Source organism: Mytilus edulis, chromosome 11 (genome assembly GCF_963676685.1).
Source record: "Mytilus edulis chromosome 11, xbMytEdul2.2, whole genome shotgun sequence".
In the NCBI taxonomy this organism is placed as follows: Eukaryota; Metazoa; Mollusca; class Bivalvia; order Mytilida; family Mytilidae; genus Mytilus; species Mytilus edulis.
In genome coordinates this window covers 77,448,081-77,464,397 of record NC_092354.1, presented here as the reverse complement: position 1 = coordinate 77,464,397, position 16,317 = coordinate 77,448,081, and the positions used below count along the sequence as shown (strand labels likewise).

The 16,317-nt window shown below is 31.9% G+C and overlaps 1 protein-coding gene across 1 annotated transcript; it reads left to right on the top strand.

Annotated features, from left to right (window-relative positions):
* Positions 1 to 293: 293 nt before the first annotated feature.
* On the top strand, positions 294 to 9,840 carry LOC139496330 (keratin, type I cytoskeletal 9-like). Its single transcript, XM_071284847.1, has 9 exons — positions 294 to 732; positions 1,253 to 1,468; positions 1,828 to 2,145; positions 2,632 to 2,814; positions 3,170 to 3,331; positions 7,320 to 7,853; positions 8,222 to 8,431; positions 9,305 to 9,391; positions 9,720 to 9,840. The coding sequence occupies exons 1-9, from the start codon at positions 369 to 371 to the stop codon at positions 9,755 to 9,757; spliced, it is 2,112 nt and encodes a 703-aa protein (XP_071140948.1). The 5' UTR covers positions 294 to 368; the 3' UTR covers positions 9,758 to 9,840.
* The last annotated feature ends 6,477 nt before the right edge of the window (positions 9,841 to 16,317 follow it).

Below are 16,317 nucleotides of genomic sequence, written 5' to 3'. Positions count from 1 at the left end.
TTGTGATCGAGGAGCCAATATGAAAGAAAAAAATATTGTTTAACAATACACTGAAAGCACTTGCAGCGTTTAGTATTCAGAAATATTATTTAATCGACCTGTCCTTAGTATTTTTACAACATGGTTTTGATATGCATATTTATGTAAAAAAATGTTGTCTTTAAGCCATTAGAGGTCTATTACGATTATAATTTATTGTTATGTTTATCTGAAACGTGAGAAACAGTGACAAAAATATATTTGAACTTCTTATAATTCCATATATCCTATATACATGTACCTTATGCTTTTCAGTATGTTTTTCAAAAGAAACTTCACAGAAACAAAGACCTGTGCGAGTTAGATCAAAAGCTAGTAAAAGATTTAATATGCCGATGGGAATGCCTAGTGGAGCCGGCGGCGGTTTTGGAGGATCAAGTTCAATGGGCATGCCTAGTGGGCCCGGAGGAAGTCATGGAGGATCTAGCCCAATGGGAGGACCTTTCAATCATGGTCAAATGTCTAGTCCAGGAATGGGAAGTATGATTGGTGGCGGAGGTGGCAGTCCAATGCAAGGACCTATGACTGGAGGTGGACGTTCTAATAATCCGGCTATGTCAGGACCACATTCTCCAGGTCACACATCAATGTTCAGTGGATCAAGTTTTGGTTGTGTACGTCATCAAATTGTGTGCCCACGATGGTGCTTAATCGTTGATGAAATGGGATGTCACTCCTGTCCGTGTGGTCCTGGTATGTTATTATATTTTGGAGTGTGTACGAATTAATATTGATTTAACTTAAAAAAATATGTTTTCCATGTATTTGTTATTTTTATTCAGCTCTGATTTATTTCGATTTATGACGATCACTCCGAAATTGTTCATTTGTATATGTAATATCAGATAGAAAGCACAATTAGTTATTTTCTGAACTCTCTTGAATCTTCTAGAATAAAAAGTATGAATGCAATCTACAATCATGCCTTTTCCCACCATTACAAAATAAAGACATGTCTTACAACTATAAGATACGATGTTCAATCTTTTTTAACAGATACTATATATAATATCACAAAATAGATTTCATCTGTTGAAAATAATAATCCTGCTCTATTCATCTTTCTCTCATTTAGTGTGTATCGATGACATATGAAACAGACATTGTTCTAATACAAAACATATTGTATGAGTTATTGTATAACTTAATTATCACAAAGAACTGTTATCATTTAGTAAACGAAATTGATATTTTTCTGTTCTTTTTTAAAAAGCTGCAGGAATGGCGTTACCCAAAAATAATATGATGTCATCTATCATGTCGTCAACAACAGGAAACTATCATACAGGCAGTTCAACAACCGGAAACGGAAGTGGAGAAAAGCAATGTTTAGGACAAATATTATGTATGTCATCATGTAAAAATTCCTACACTTTAGGACCGGTTGGACATGATGGATGCCGTTCGTGTACTTGTGAATCCGGGTCAGGTAAAAAAAGTATGGTGTGTCATGTTGACCAAATCTTATTATTTCAAAGTAACATAAACAATATATTCGTCACCTAAAAACATCACGTAAAAATGGTGAACAAATCAATTCGTTTGTTCCATTAACGGTTGATTTATATGAACTAGTGAAGAGAACAATACGCATATGAGCTTGTCCTGTTGTTAACTCTACTTCCAGTATAGATCATAGTTACATATAAGCGTATGCTATCGACTTCAGAAAGTACAATCGTTTTTAATAACCGGCTTCAAAAAGGAGCAGATAGGTCAATAGTTTGTTATTCATTATTTTTGGGTAGGTGTTCTCCATTACCAATCATCATTTTCTCCTCATTTAAGGATATGGATATGGAAGTGGTAACTCTGGTGGATATACAGGTAGTGGAGGTTCCGGTGGTGGTCCAAGTTTTTTAGGAGGAGGATATACAGGATCCGGAGGAGGATATACTGGTGGGGGTACAGGCGGTTCTACGTCAACTCACACTAATAATCATCAGGTCTCAACAAACCAGGTGAAATATGTCGTACAGAAACAGAGGGAATGTACTGCACTGAAACTATGTATACAATCATGTGACACCGGGTACCAGTTGGGTGCAGTTCAAACTGATGGATGCCGAGAATGTTTTTGTCCTCCTAAGAAACAATATGTTTATGGTAATATGTAACATATAATACAACGTTTATTGGGAAATTATATGAAACAACGCTTTGAAATACCAAGTGAACACTATACAGAAATGATAAAAGAAAATCAACAACATTGTATAAAATGATTGTCGAAAGACAAATAAAGCAAAATAGTTTTCCAAAGGATTATATATAAATAGATTCACAAGTATAATCGTTGCCAATGCCGACTGTATACGCCTGCAACCGAAGAACGTGTATGTAAATGAATTAAATGTTGAAAACTATAGGTTGCCATTAATCTGTTACAAATTACAAATGTTATGCTGTATTGAAAGACATAAAAGCCTAATGGTTCAATCATTTTCAATTAAGTGTCTAAACTAAAGAATGGCATAAACCTTCGCCAAAATCAAAAGCTATACGACATTGTAGTTTATTAAACCTGGTGTTACCAAATGCAAATCGATTCAATGTGCATTTTGAATTTAATTGCTTTTTTACATTTTTCAGTTCAGCCACAAGTTGTCCAACCTCCAAAGAAACAGTATGTATACACAACTCAAGTACAAACATATAAACCAGTCGTCAATACATTTACATGTACCAGTTCATTCAACTGTCAATACGGGTGTAATGTCGGATACAAGTGTGGAACCGATGGCTGCCCAATCTGTGAATGTATTCATCCGCAAGGTAATAATTAGAGAACGAATTATTGGTTTGCAAGGGCGAATATAAAACATATTGCATATGGTAAATAAGAATCATATTTATAGAGGGAGTTGCTTATAGTTTTATGTCATATTTTGTATACAAGAGAGTTTTTAAGAATGACAATCTTTAATTTTAACATTCCACTACTGTGAACATTGACAAATACAGAACTGTTATATAATTCTTTAAATCAATTGTTTCTTTCAATTTGTTAATTTATAAATATCACATTGTCATTTAATGGTCAAGACTGAGAAGATAAGACGATATTAAACCGAATCCATCGAACACGCGGTACTTCTGTCGAATTATAAACACTTATCTGTTTTATTAGTTGTAGGACTTCAAGTAACAGAGGTAAACAGACCACAAGCAGTACAGTGTACTAGTTCCTTCTCTTGTCCCAGAACTTGTCAACTTGGATATAAATGTGGTACAGACGGTTGTCCCACCTGTGAATGTCTTATTGCTGTTCAAACCCATTTAGTTAACACAGGTACATGTAACACATTGTAAATTTACAGTCACTTGTCGTATTGCTGTGCAGTTTTGTCCAGACTCAGATTGTTAGCACAGGTAGAAATGTGAATGTTTAATCACTCTCTATATTTAGGTTATAACACAGAGATATACAAAATTAGTATTTTGTTAATCAAAATTCACTACAGTTATAAAAATGAGATGTTGATACGAAATTAAACTTGTTTTCTAAGAATCCTAAACATTTTGAACAATCCCATATTAAAAAAAACAGGAAAAGGCAAAGGCTTATAGCTTTCCATCCTCAGTTGTACAGAATATGTAAGCGTCGTCTTATCATTGGGCAATATAGATATGAAATATATTGCATGTAAACATATAGGCAACACAAGGTACTGGTATTTATGCCATTTTCGAATGTCCCTTAATATCTCGTACTCTCTTAAATGTCCATAACATCTGGCATTTTCTAGAATCTGTCTATTATCTTGTATCTACTAGAATTTGCGTAACATCTTGTTTTTTTTCTAGAATGTGTTACATCTTGTATATTCTAGAACATGTATAACATCCTGTATATTCTAGAATGTGTCTAAAATCGTGTATATTCTTGAATGTGTCTATCATCTTGAATATTCTAGATTGTGTCTAACATATTGTATATTCTAGAATGTGTCTAGGTGTAATTCCACCATTAATTTTCCCCTATTAGTCTTTGTTAAATTGTCATTTCAAAAAAATGTACAGGGTTTACCTTTATTTCAACCAAAGGAATACTTTGCATGAATAAAGTTTAACCCTTTCAAGTGCTACAGTGTAAATTTTACACTACATTTCATTGCATATAAGAAAGTAACCATCACCGGAAGTAAACAACCCAAATTTTACACTGGTATTTACTGGTTAGCTGCTTTGGTAACTATGAAACCTTAACTTTCCACCATCAAATAAAAAAGAATGATGCTTTCAGACACCCAACATACATGTTTATGACTCAGAAAAAGAGGTAGGGCCAATATGCCGAGGATTTTTTTCACAGAAGGGCCAATTTCAAAAAGTGCCAAGAGAGTAAAATTTCCTATAAAAACCAAAAATAAAAATGCTTTTTGATCAATATCTCGATTTACATATAGTATGATATGTGTGATCAATAGTTAATTTAACCCTAAAAAAGGATGAAAGTCCAATATCCGGATTTTCGGGTGTTTTTATGTGGAAAAAACAGGGAATCCCCAAAGAAGGACATTTCAAACCAAAGAAAAGTTATGCTTTTTATGACTGTTGTTATTCATACTACTTTTTACTTCAAAAATGAAATTGGTTTAGTGTGTTCTTATTACATAAAAAACAACTTTTTAAAGAAAAAATTGTAACATCGATAAATTGTACCAATATAGTTTCTAAATGAGAGTCATAATGATAAGAATCTCCGTAGCTTCACCAGTAGAGCACAGAACTACTAATAAATGACGGTTTTGAAGAAAGGGTTCGAACCTCGCTCAGAACTTTTGCATTTTTTTGTGTTGTTATATTAAATTTTAAAGTTTCTATCATATTTTTTCGGTTGTTTGCTTGATTCATAGAGTCATTTTGGTTCATTTTGACTATTCAGTTAGTGTACTAGTAAATAATTTTACGTGTATCAAAGAAAAAATAATGTATCGCTTATTGTGTGCAATCCTATGACTGTCCATACTCTTGAATTACTTTCTATTCATGTGTTTACGTTATTACATATATCCAAGGGACAACTGCCGTCAAACTGATGTAGGTGCCTGTACATAACCAATAACACGAGAATTAATTCTATAGAAATTAAGCCTACATGTTGCGGGTGTAATATACACATAACTTAAAATAAGGCCATTGTATACAATTTTCATAACAACAAAACACATTTCGTCGAAACCTTTTTTGAACATGGTATTATATTTAACAAATGCAGTCAACAACAATTTTGTCGCCAAATCACAAACTGTAAAGATACTAGTACTGAAATTTTTACCACCGTCTATACACGGGTACATAACTCATCAGAAAAATAAAAAAACATAACAGAACAAATCAATTACACTACAAATCGTGATTGTAGGTAAAACATCAAGAAGCTGTTGCATCTGTATCACAACGAAGGGCCGATTTGTTAAAATTACAGAAAAGGCAATACAACACGAAGTAGTAACACAGGGTGATCTATGACCAACTGATGTAAGATGTTCTGCGGTTAAAATATATACATGCACATGTATTTTCTTGTCTAATCTTATAGACGATAAAACCTTAAAAGACCAGGACAAATACTGTGTAACAGATATACATATTCAGAATGAGAAAATCACGATTTGAATTAGTTCGATATCATTTGGCTCCTTGAGAAGTTACATGGTATGGCACCTTTCATAAAGGATGTTAATAATAAAATAAAATCAATATTAAAAAATCAATAGTCATGGCCTTGTTTTTGTAGGAATACCTGTTCAAGGTATGAAAATAAATGATGTGACGTATTTTTATGTACTATAAATAGCATCTATCGGGCTATTTAAAACATTATTTACCTATCTTATCGAATGAAACAAATTGCCGACAAATTGTCCCTACCTCTTTAAGTGCATTGGAATGCGGGGTTAATTTTCTACAACTGTCAAATTCAAGGGAATATTTTTTAGACCCACTTTCGTATACAACCGGATGTGATATACCATGATTTACACCTCTAACATCTTGTATATTCTAAAATGTGTCTATTATCTTGTATTTTCTATAAAGTGTCTAACATCTTGTATATTATAGATTGTGTCTAACATATTGTACATTCTAGAATGTGTCTAACATCTTGCTCATTCTAAAGTGTGTCTTACATCTTGTACTTTCTATAAAGTGTCTAACATCTTGTATATTCTAGATTGTGTCTAACATATTGTATTTTCTAAAATGAGTCTAACATCTTGTATTTAATAGAAAGTGTCTTACGTCTTATACTTTATAGTATGTTTCTAACTTCTTGTATTTTCTAGAATGCGTCTGAAATCTTGTACTTTCTAAAATGTGTCCAACATCTTGTATTTTCTAGAATGTTTCTTACATCTTGTATTTTCTAAAAATGTGTCTAACTTCTTGTATATTTTAGACTGTGTCTAACATCTTGTACTTTCTAAAATGTGTCCAACATCTTGTATTTTCTAGAATGTTTCTAACATCTTGTATTTTCTAAAAATGTCTCTTACATCTTGTATATTGTAGACTGTGTCTAACATCTTGTACTTTCTAGAATGTGTCTAAACATCTATTTTTTCTCTAGAATGTTTCTAACATCTTGTATTTTTTAAAATGAATCTAACATCTTGTATTTAATAGAAAGTGTCTTACGTCTTATACTTTATAGTATGTTTCTAACATCTTGTATTTTTTAGAATGCGTCTGAAATCTTGTACTTTCTAAAATGTGTCCAACATCTTGTATTTTCTAGAATGTTTCTAAAATCTTGTATTTACTAAAAATGTGTCTAACATCTTGTATATTGTAGACTGTGTCTAACATCTTGTACTTTCTAGAATGTGTTTAAACATCTATTTTTTCTCTAGAATGTTTCTAACATCTTGTATTTTCTAAAATGTTTCTGACATCTTGTAATTTCCAAAAAATGTCTTACGTCTTATTCTTTATAGTATGTGTCTAACATCTTGTATTTTTTAGAATGTGTCTAAAATATTGTACTTTCTTAAATGTGTCCAACATCTTGTATATTCTAGAATGGGTCTAACATCTGGTATTTTCTAGAATGTGTCTAACATCTTGTATTTTCTAGAATGTGTGTACCATCTAGTTTTTTTCAAAAATGTTTCTTACATCTTTTATTTTCTATTATGTGTTTGAAATCTTATACTTTCTAGAAAGTGTCTAACATTTTATATTTTCTAGAATGTGTCCTACATCTTACGTTCTAGAATATGTTTTAACATCTTGTATCTTCTAGATTGTTACTTACATCTTCTGTTTTCTAGATTGCGTCGACTGTGATGATATAGACAGATTTAAACAACACTATGTCAGACCACAGAAACAGTATGTTGTCGTCCAACCTCATACAGAATGTACTGATTGCGGTACCCAGGTAGTATATCAGAAACCTCAACAACAAGTCGTCTACGTTCAGAAACCACAACTGCAAACCGAATGTTCAAATTGTGGTACCCAAGTTGTATTTCAAAAACCTCAACAACAAGTCGTATACGTGCAAAAACCACAACCACAGACAGAATGTACAAATTGTGGTACCAAGGTTGTATATCAGAAACCAAAGCCACAAGTCGTGTACATACAGAAACCACAACCACAAAAAGTGGTCTATGTTACACAGACTCAAACAGAAACATGTCATGGATGTGAAACAAAACCACAAAATGTGTACAACAGACCAAAGCCACAACAACAAATCGTTTACATTACTAAACCAAAGCCTCAGCCGCAGAAAGTTTACTTTACACAGTCACAAACAACTTGTAATAATTGTGGAGAAAAACAACCACAAAAGAGTTGTAAGTACATCTAACTCGATTTGATTTGAATCATGTGTGTAAGATTAGAAAAAAAGGTATGGGAACAAACGAAATTAGTTTTACTTTTATTTGTCTGCTGGAAACTTGTAATTGGTTCAGTGTTCACTACAAATCAAAAAGTATTCTGTCTCAAATTCAATTGCAGAAATGTTATAAACAATTCAAATTATTTGAAAGATATCTTTAAATATTATTAACACAATATATGTTTCCCGAATAAGCACATTCTGAATAAATTCGGATTAATTTTTATCTACATGCTTTCATTTGCTTGAAATTTGGTAATTGTATGGTTAACTTTAATACATGTAACTTATGTGTAGAGACAAACACTATATTTTATTCAGTCATTATCGGACATCTTGTATCCAATGGTGGAACAACTGGAGGAAGAGGATATACCAGTGGTGGCGGTGGCTCATATTCAGGTGGTAGTAGCTCATATTCTGGTGGCAGAGGGTCATCTTCTGGAGGAGGTGGATCCCACTCGGGTGGATCATTCTCTGGCGGAGGTGCAGCGATGATGGGTGGTGGATCTACGGGAAGAATGAATTCAGGTATCATTGTGGCAATACAATATTTTATGAATTCTTTGGGATGTTGATATATATATACATATATAGATATAGGAAGATGTGGTGTGAGTGCCAATGAGACAACTCTCCATACAAATAACAATTTAAAAAGTAAACCATTATAGGTTAAAGTACGGCCTTCAACACGGAGCCTTAGCTCACACCGAACAACAAGCTATAAAGGGCCCCAAAATTACTAGTGTAAAACCATTCAAACGGGAATCACTCAAAGACATGAGCTGTAACAAAAACACATTATAACATGAAGCATATGATATATCACTCATTTTAAATTGAAAGAAAAAGAAATGCGATATGAGTTGGATTAAAAAAACAACAACAATGTGCTAGGTTTCAACCGCCATTTTACTCGTAAAATGCCGGTACTATGTCAGGAAATGATATTTGAAATCCAGTCGTTCCTTTGGTTGATATAATATAACTTTTAACTTATTCGGATGATTGTTTATACATTTATACTCTAACTGTAAAATAACCATATGATTTTTTAATATATTTACGTCCATTTTCAACATGTCATCATCAAGGTTTGTACGCTTATAAATTATATAAGTAGCAAAATCATTCTCAGATCACTTGTATTAGTGTCCCGAAAAACATATATGTAAGCTATCACAACGATAATATTTATACAAATATATAACAAACAAGGGAAGTCCATTAAACAGTCAAAATCAAACGCTATCAGCCAACAAAACAGAAGGAAATAAACTGTCGTATAGGCAATTTTAGAAGTAGTGCTTTATTAAATATTCGAACACACTGTGAAATACACTCTTACTGCACGTGTAAATTAGAAGTCGCAATAAAATAAGTTGTGTATAAACTTTTCAGCCAATTGTCCACCAATGCCTCACGACTGTGAACCATCGTGTATAAAATATGACGAACCACATTGTCGGAGATGTGAATGCGAGCAACGTAAGTAATTGTTAACATGGGAGTTCATATACATATAGGTCACTTTTGATGAATAATATTATCGATTTTATATCCGATTTGTTTTTCAAATGAAGATAATATTCCTTTGTTTGAATTAATACAATAACAAGGTTAATTTTTCAAACAGACGTATTTGAAACTAAGTTCAATAAATAACGTTTCTTTTTTAAACTTTGAAATAGAATCTTATAGTATATATTGATTTCAAATTTGTAAAATATATTGACGTAGAAGAGATTGTTTCATAACAATATAAAAATAAATGATGTATGAGTTATGATTAATATCAAATACTCTTATGTTGTAGCCTACCCACAGTTTTCTGGCTTGATGAAAGGAAAATAAAGACATAACAAATATGGAATATACCCTGACATATAACAAGTTAAAGAACAGAATATTTTTAATGATAAAATCTATGATAGCAATTGTTATTTTACGTCATCATAAAAATATCATACGGCGAGAAACGACACATATAGATTATCGTTGGTTATCTCAACAAGATTGATTTTCTCGCTTGATCATGATAATCTTTTTATCGCAATTTGACCTTTGAAGACATTGTTAATTTCATTGACAACGGCACGTGTTCGCTTAGTTTCTATCGATTATTTTCATATTACTCTCTCCTCCGCTGAAAAAGGAAATTATCAGTCACCAAGATCTAGGGAAAAGTTCGTAAAATAGCGATAATCATTGTTATTGTGTCTAGAACATGGATAACTCAATTTGTATGTTCTTTTCAAGTATTTAAATTTCAAATTTCGACAATATCTGTGATAAAGTATTGCAATATATTTACTATATTCATCTTTGAAACTTAAAACTATATCCTTTAAGAATACATTTCATTTTACACGTGTAGTTGGTGACCGGTCACAAGGCAAGTTCTGTTCCTACTCTAAATATAAAACAGACTATGTTTTTGGCATTTGAAACATGTTTGCGTAAAATGCCTTATCATAAAAGCCCTAAAGCAAATATTAGAAACTCAATTAAAAACCTATGCATACTATATATATATATATTTTTATTCTGACAAACCTTCGTCAATACAATGGTATACAGAGGTAAAATGTAATACATAGCACAGTTATAAATTAGAGAAAACATGATATGTACACTATTTACAAATACAAGTTAAATTTATCCAGGAGAACACACACATGAATTAATATGCCAAAGAAATGTACATAGCTTTTTTAAATATGGTTGTTTTGTCATATTCATTACTTCCTTAATTTAATTATGTTTGGATAATCAATATTCTTTTTAGCAACATACGTTTGTCTTTCTATAGCCATACATTTTCACTTCATTACATAGTGGACTTCATCTCCAAGATCTTTAAAGTTACATAGTTCGCATATTCTTTTATCTCGCTGAATTTTTTTCCATCTTCCACTTTCTATAGGTAATCTGAAGTTAATGAGTCTAAATTGACATAATGTATTAGTATCACGGTTTTCAAAAATGTCTAAATACTTTTCGAATCCGAAAAAATCCTTAAAAAGGCTAAAATGTTTTAGAACTCGTTTGAATATCTGAGTACCATGTTTGTTTAAATTGATCTTGGTGAGATGTTCTTACAACAGTCTTTAACCAAATGTCATTTATACAAGTTTGAGTTAACCATACATAAAATAAACCAGTGTCATTAAGGATAAATTCTATACATTTCATCCATTAAAGTTCAACATTATTTCCATGAGATAAACTAAACATTAATTTGTATGCAATTGCTGATAATTTACTGGGTTTGCTAAAACTCAATTTCACCCAGTATGAAATCATGCGAACCTAGATATCTAACCTAATAGGATAACGTCATAATTCTCCATATATAAAACAATTCGGGGTAGAAGATTTAAGATGGAGAAGAAGTTTACAAATTTTCAAATGAACCCTTTTTAATATATCATTATTTCCAAATCCCCAAATTTCACAGCCGTAGGGTAAAACAGGTTTAACCAATTTATCAAATAAATATAATTGACAGCTTATGGATAAGCCATGCTTTCTCCCCTTTTTGATAACTTCATATATGGCTCTCGTAGCTTTTTTTGCGAGATGATTCTTGTTTGCTTTAAAAATGAGTCATTTTTAGAAAAATAAATCCCAAGGTAATTTCTAAATCAGAGTTACCAAAATTAAATTCAAGATTAACAGGTTGTCTACCACGGCAAAAAATCATGATTTTAGTCTTGTCTACATTGACTTTCATTTTTCAAAACATTACAATATGATTCGAATTTTTCTAATAACAAATTAAGTTCTGTGGCTGATTCAGCCATTGATACAGTATCGGCTGCGTAAAGAATTGCAAACAGTTTAATATATATATCTAGTTCGTTTTCTATGGCATCTAAAATTGTTTTTAAGCCTGTCAAACTTCTGTTACAAAAGAAACCTTCCAAATCGTTCAAATAAAGCGAAAAAAGAAAAGGGGATAAATTCTTTCCTTGGCCTAGACCAATGTTGCTTGGAAAATAATCAGATTTCTGACCCTTGTATGACAAGCATGATTTTATATCAGCATACATGTTATGAATAATTTTATTCATAAAACCATTAATATAATTTACTAGCATCTTATACCATAAAGCATCTCTAGTCACTGTATCAAATGCTTTCTCAAAATCGACAAAAGCACAGAACATTTTTTTCTTTTTTAATTTCAAAATTTCAAAAAAAGAGTGCAATGTAAAGATAGAATCACAAGTTGAGTAACCATTTCTAAATCCACACTGATTTTCATTGAGTAGTAAAACTTCGTCAGAGAACTTTGCAAGTCTGTTACTTAAAATAGCTGTAAAAAATTTACCCATACAAATTACAATAGTAATGGGTCTATAGTTTTTAGAATCAAACTTATTGCCTTTGTTTTTTATAAAATGGCTTGATCGTTCCAATTACCCAAGATACTGGTACTATTCCAGTTCTAAAAATCAAGTTCAACAATGCAGCATAAACATCAATAAAAAAATCGCCAGAAGTCTTAATATATTCGTTAATAATCATATCATCACCACATGTTTTTGTATGCTCGTTTTTTCGGGTTATCTGGTCTTGTTCCTAAATTTTTCCCTTGTGGATTCTATTAGGATTAATCCGATCTCATCCACAAAAGAGTTTATCATGTCATCATTAATACTTTGCAAATCTACACTTACTAAAACATGTAATAAACTGTCTAGTTTTTCAAAATTTAAATTCTCTCTTAATTCAGGTTTCTTTTCGTGATCCCATTTATTAACTTTTATATTTGATTGACTAGTAAAATTATTCTGTTCAATGTGTTCATTTACAGATTGATCACAATTTAAACATATATACAATCCGAAATTTACATATGAATACAAATGCAAAAATTCTAAAAACGTTCAAATTAATAATGTTTGCAATAAAATTAACATTACATAAACAATAGTCTACTACACTTGCGTTTCTACAGGTAATTTTCCAACTCCATCAGTAGCTAGTCTTCCATTCATAATAAACTGTTACATTTACATACATCAAGTAATTGATTACCGTAACGGTTTTTCCCTTTGTCCATACTATTACGATCTATAGGTATATTAAAAAGGTTTAGGTTACATACATCATTAACAGATAAACCTTCTAACTCATTATTTTTTATCATTTTCGTCAATAAAAATATAATCTTTATCCTGGCCGTGCGGGCGTTAAAATTCGCGAACATAACTATATTTTCATATTTGGATGAGAGTTATAGGTACTCGCTTTTAGTTTCACCGAAAGCATCAGGTGACAAATAAGCAGTGTATTCTGGCGGTATGTACACAACACAGAGAATAACATCCCCGTCTTTGAATAATCTTGAAATCTTACACCATAAAACAAATTTACTATGTGTCTTAATTACTTGACTACAGTCAGAGATAGTTTCCCTAAACCCGAGTACAATTCCACCGGATTTCACTCTAGATATCTTAAGTCTATTTTTGGCTTTTATCTTATATCCCGAAATACAAAGTTCATCCATATTAACAGTTTTGGTCTCAACAAAGCATAAAATTTCATGTTTTTGTAATAAATTTTCGAATTCTGGGTATTGTAACTTATGTTTTAGGCCACAACAATTTATGTAAATGAGGTTTATGTTTTGAATATTTGTAGCTTTTGCCTGAGACAGATCTAAAGATACACTGCTTAGAGCATTTGGATTGTCAACATCTAAAATGTTTGCATTTTCAATCTCAACATTTACATCAAATATCATATTAATCTGATCATATATTTCATCAGTACATGTATTACTCCCTACAGGTATATTACTGGGTGTTATATCTATTGTATTATAATCATTAGTACATAGGTTTATAACATTATATTGTTGCCCACGAAATATATTACAATCAGACAAATCATTTATAAGATTACTGTTTTCAATATAAACATCATTGGCACTTATATTTACATTGTCAATTTCCCTACATTTAGCACCAGATTCATGACTTAAAAAGTTATCAAAGGTACCAGGATTATAATTTAGTACGTCAGACGCGCGTTTCGTCTACATAAGACTCATCAGTGACGCTCATATCAAAATGTTTATAAAGCCAAGCATGTACAAAGTTGAAGACCGTTGCGAATTAAAAATTCCCAAAAGTTGTGCCAAAAACGTTAAGTTCGAAGTGTTAATGTGGTGCACTCCTTGGCGCTCCTACCATCTTGAAGGGGTTGAGTTTCTGCGAGGCCGTTTCGTGGATCTGCGATCTCCTTGTGAGTTTGGCGTCGAATGTTTGTTTCCAGGTGTGGCATCCTTACGTTCTTTTGGATGTCTTTGGCGGTCAAATGTGTCGTTGTCATCGTGTATCTCATACAGTTCATTGTTGATATAGAGTCGGTCGCGAACAAGTTTCACATTTCTTCTATTGTGCTTTGCTCCCTTCATGATTGGATTCAATTTTTCCTTCTGTCTTCTATTTCTTTCAGAAACTGCTGTTTAATACCATATCTAGTATTTTGTAACCTGTAAGCATTTTCTAGCACATACTGCAAATCGTATTGATATAGGATTAATCGTGCGACGAATGGTCTCATACCACGCTGACTTCGTCCAAAACGGTGGACATCACCAAATTCAATTTTGTGATCAATACCAATTTCATTATAGAGGAAACCTCGGAGAAGTTCTTCGGTGTTTTCATCTCTTACCCCATAAAGACCAGTAAAGATGAGATTGTTCTTCACAGAGGGACAAGATAAGTCAATTACTCTTTCTTTGAGATGCTCTAGTTCATTTTGGCAGTTACATTCAGTGGAAGTACTTTGTGACTTAATTTCAGAAATGTCCTCGGAAACCTTATTTATGCTTGTTTTGGTTTTTGTCAATTTCACTGGAATACTTGTCATTGAGGCTCTTGTTTTTATCCCATTGAGATATTAGGTTATCGAATAAATTTCCTACTTCTTGTATGTTGTTTTCAAGTTCGGTTATTTTGCCTTGACATGTTTGTAAGCTTTTTTCATTTGTAATAACTCTACTTGTCAGAGATGTAATAATATTTTTTAGTTCACCAAATTTGTCAATTCATTTTTCTACCGACTGTAATCTTTTATCAATGATTGATACAAGGTTTATAAAGGTGTTCAAAAGTAGGGAATTGTTCTCATTTTATGTAGGTGTAATGTTCTTTTTTTAGTGCTGTCTTCAAATAAATTGCACAAAAGGTAAAAAAATAAGTCATTATTATGCGTTTATTCTCTTCTTCTCACCATGTAGTATATTGAATGCTGTTCCCTTTGGTATATAGGTTATCTTCGTTCTTTTAATTAATTCTACATTTACCAAATTACCGTTTCAAACATTTCTCTGAGCTGAGGTCAAATCACACAACCCAATTTGGGAGTACATTTTCGTCCTAAAATATAATCGATTTTCCGCGAGGCAAACCCGAAAAAGAAGCGTTTGTAAGTAACACATGTGTCAATGCTATGGAATGGCGGGAATAAACATATTGGTGCATGCACTGTAAACTATGTAAGTAAAATCAAAAGAGTTAATGAGGATTTATATGTATGACCATATCGATGATAATTCATACAACACAGAAGTGCTGACTACTGGGCTGGTGATACCCTCAGGGAATAAAAAAACTTCACAAGCAGTGGCATCGACCTAGTGATTGTTAATAAACTCATCATAGATACAAGGATTGAAATTTTGTATTTGCACCACACGCACGTTCCTCTACAAAAGACTCATCAGTGACGCTCGAATAAAAAAAAGTTAAAAAGGCCAAATAAAGTACGAAGTTGAAAAGCATTGATGATCAACAGTTCCCAAAAGTTTTGGCAAATTCTGCTTAAGTTACTCATTTCTGCGGTTACACATTTATATTTTATTTCTTTTTGTATTTTTTCTTTGGCAACCTTTTGATGAGACAGTTTGTTTACATATTTTATATCATTGAAATGTTTAAGAGAGCAATCTTGTTTTTCTAGTATTGTTAAACGGTAATATTTTAATCTTTGATTTTCTAATATACTGATCGTTATCATAAAGATAATCACTTTGATAGACAGTTTTAAATTTTTCAGAATGTTTCGTCATAATTCAATTAATTAATTTATTGATCCTGCTAAGATTTCCTACGCGATTGACCCCATCGCAGTACTTGACCACCGTAAAGGCTACTTATTCTTTATCGAAAAAAATATCGATATACCAAATGCCAGCCGTTTTGTCTAAATTACTGTTTATAAGATTCTAGATTCTAGATTCTAGATGTGTGGTACTCTTTTTTTTTATTATCATTTTGTCTGAATTCTTATTATTTTTGCAAATGTTATTCTATGCCTTATACATGTTATAATTTTAAGAACCCCATTTTACCCTATTCTTCATAATGTTTGCCTTTTATTCTCTAATT

What these genes read in the sequence shown, in the direction of transcription:
- LOC139496330 (XM_071284847.1), top strand. Translation starts at nt 369, where the DNA reads ATGCCGATGGGAATGCCTAGTGGAGCCGGCGGCGGTTTTGGAGGATCA. An exon ending in TACTTGTGAATCCGGGTCAG is followed by an intron (nt 1,469 to 1,827) that starts GTAAAAAAAGTA and finishes TCCTCATTTAAG; the next exon opens with GATATGGATATGGAAGTGGT. An exon ending in AACCCATTTAGTTAACACAG is followed by an intron (nt 3,332 to 7,319) that starts GTACATGTAACA and finishes TCTGTTTTCTAG; the next exon opens with ATTGCGTCGACTGTGATGAT.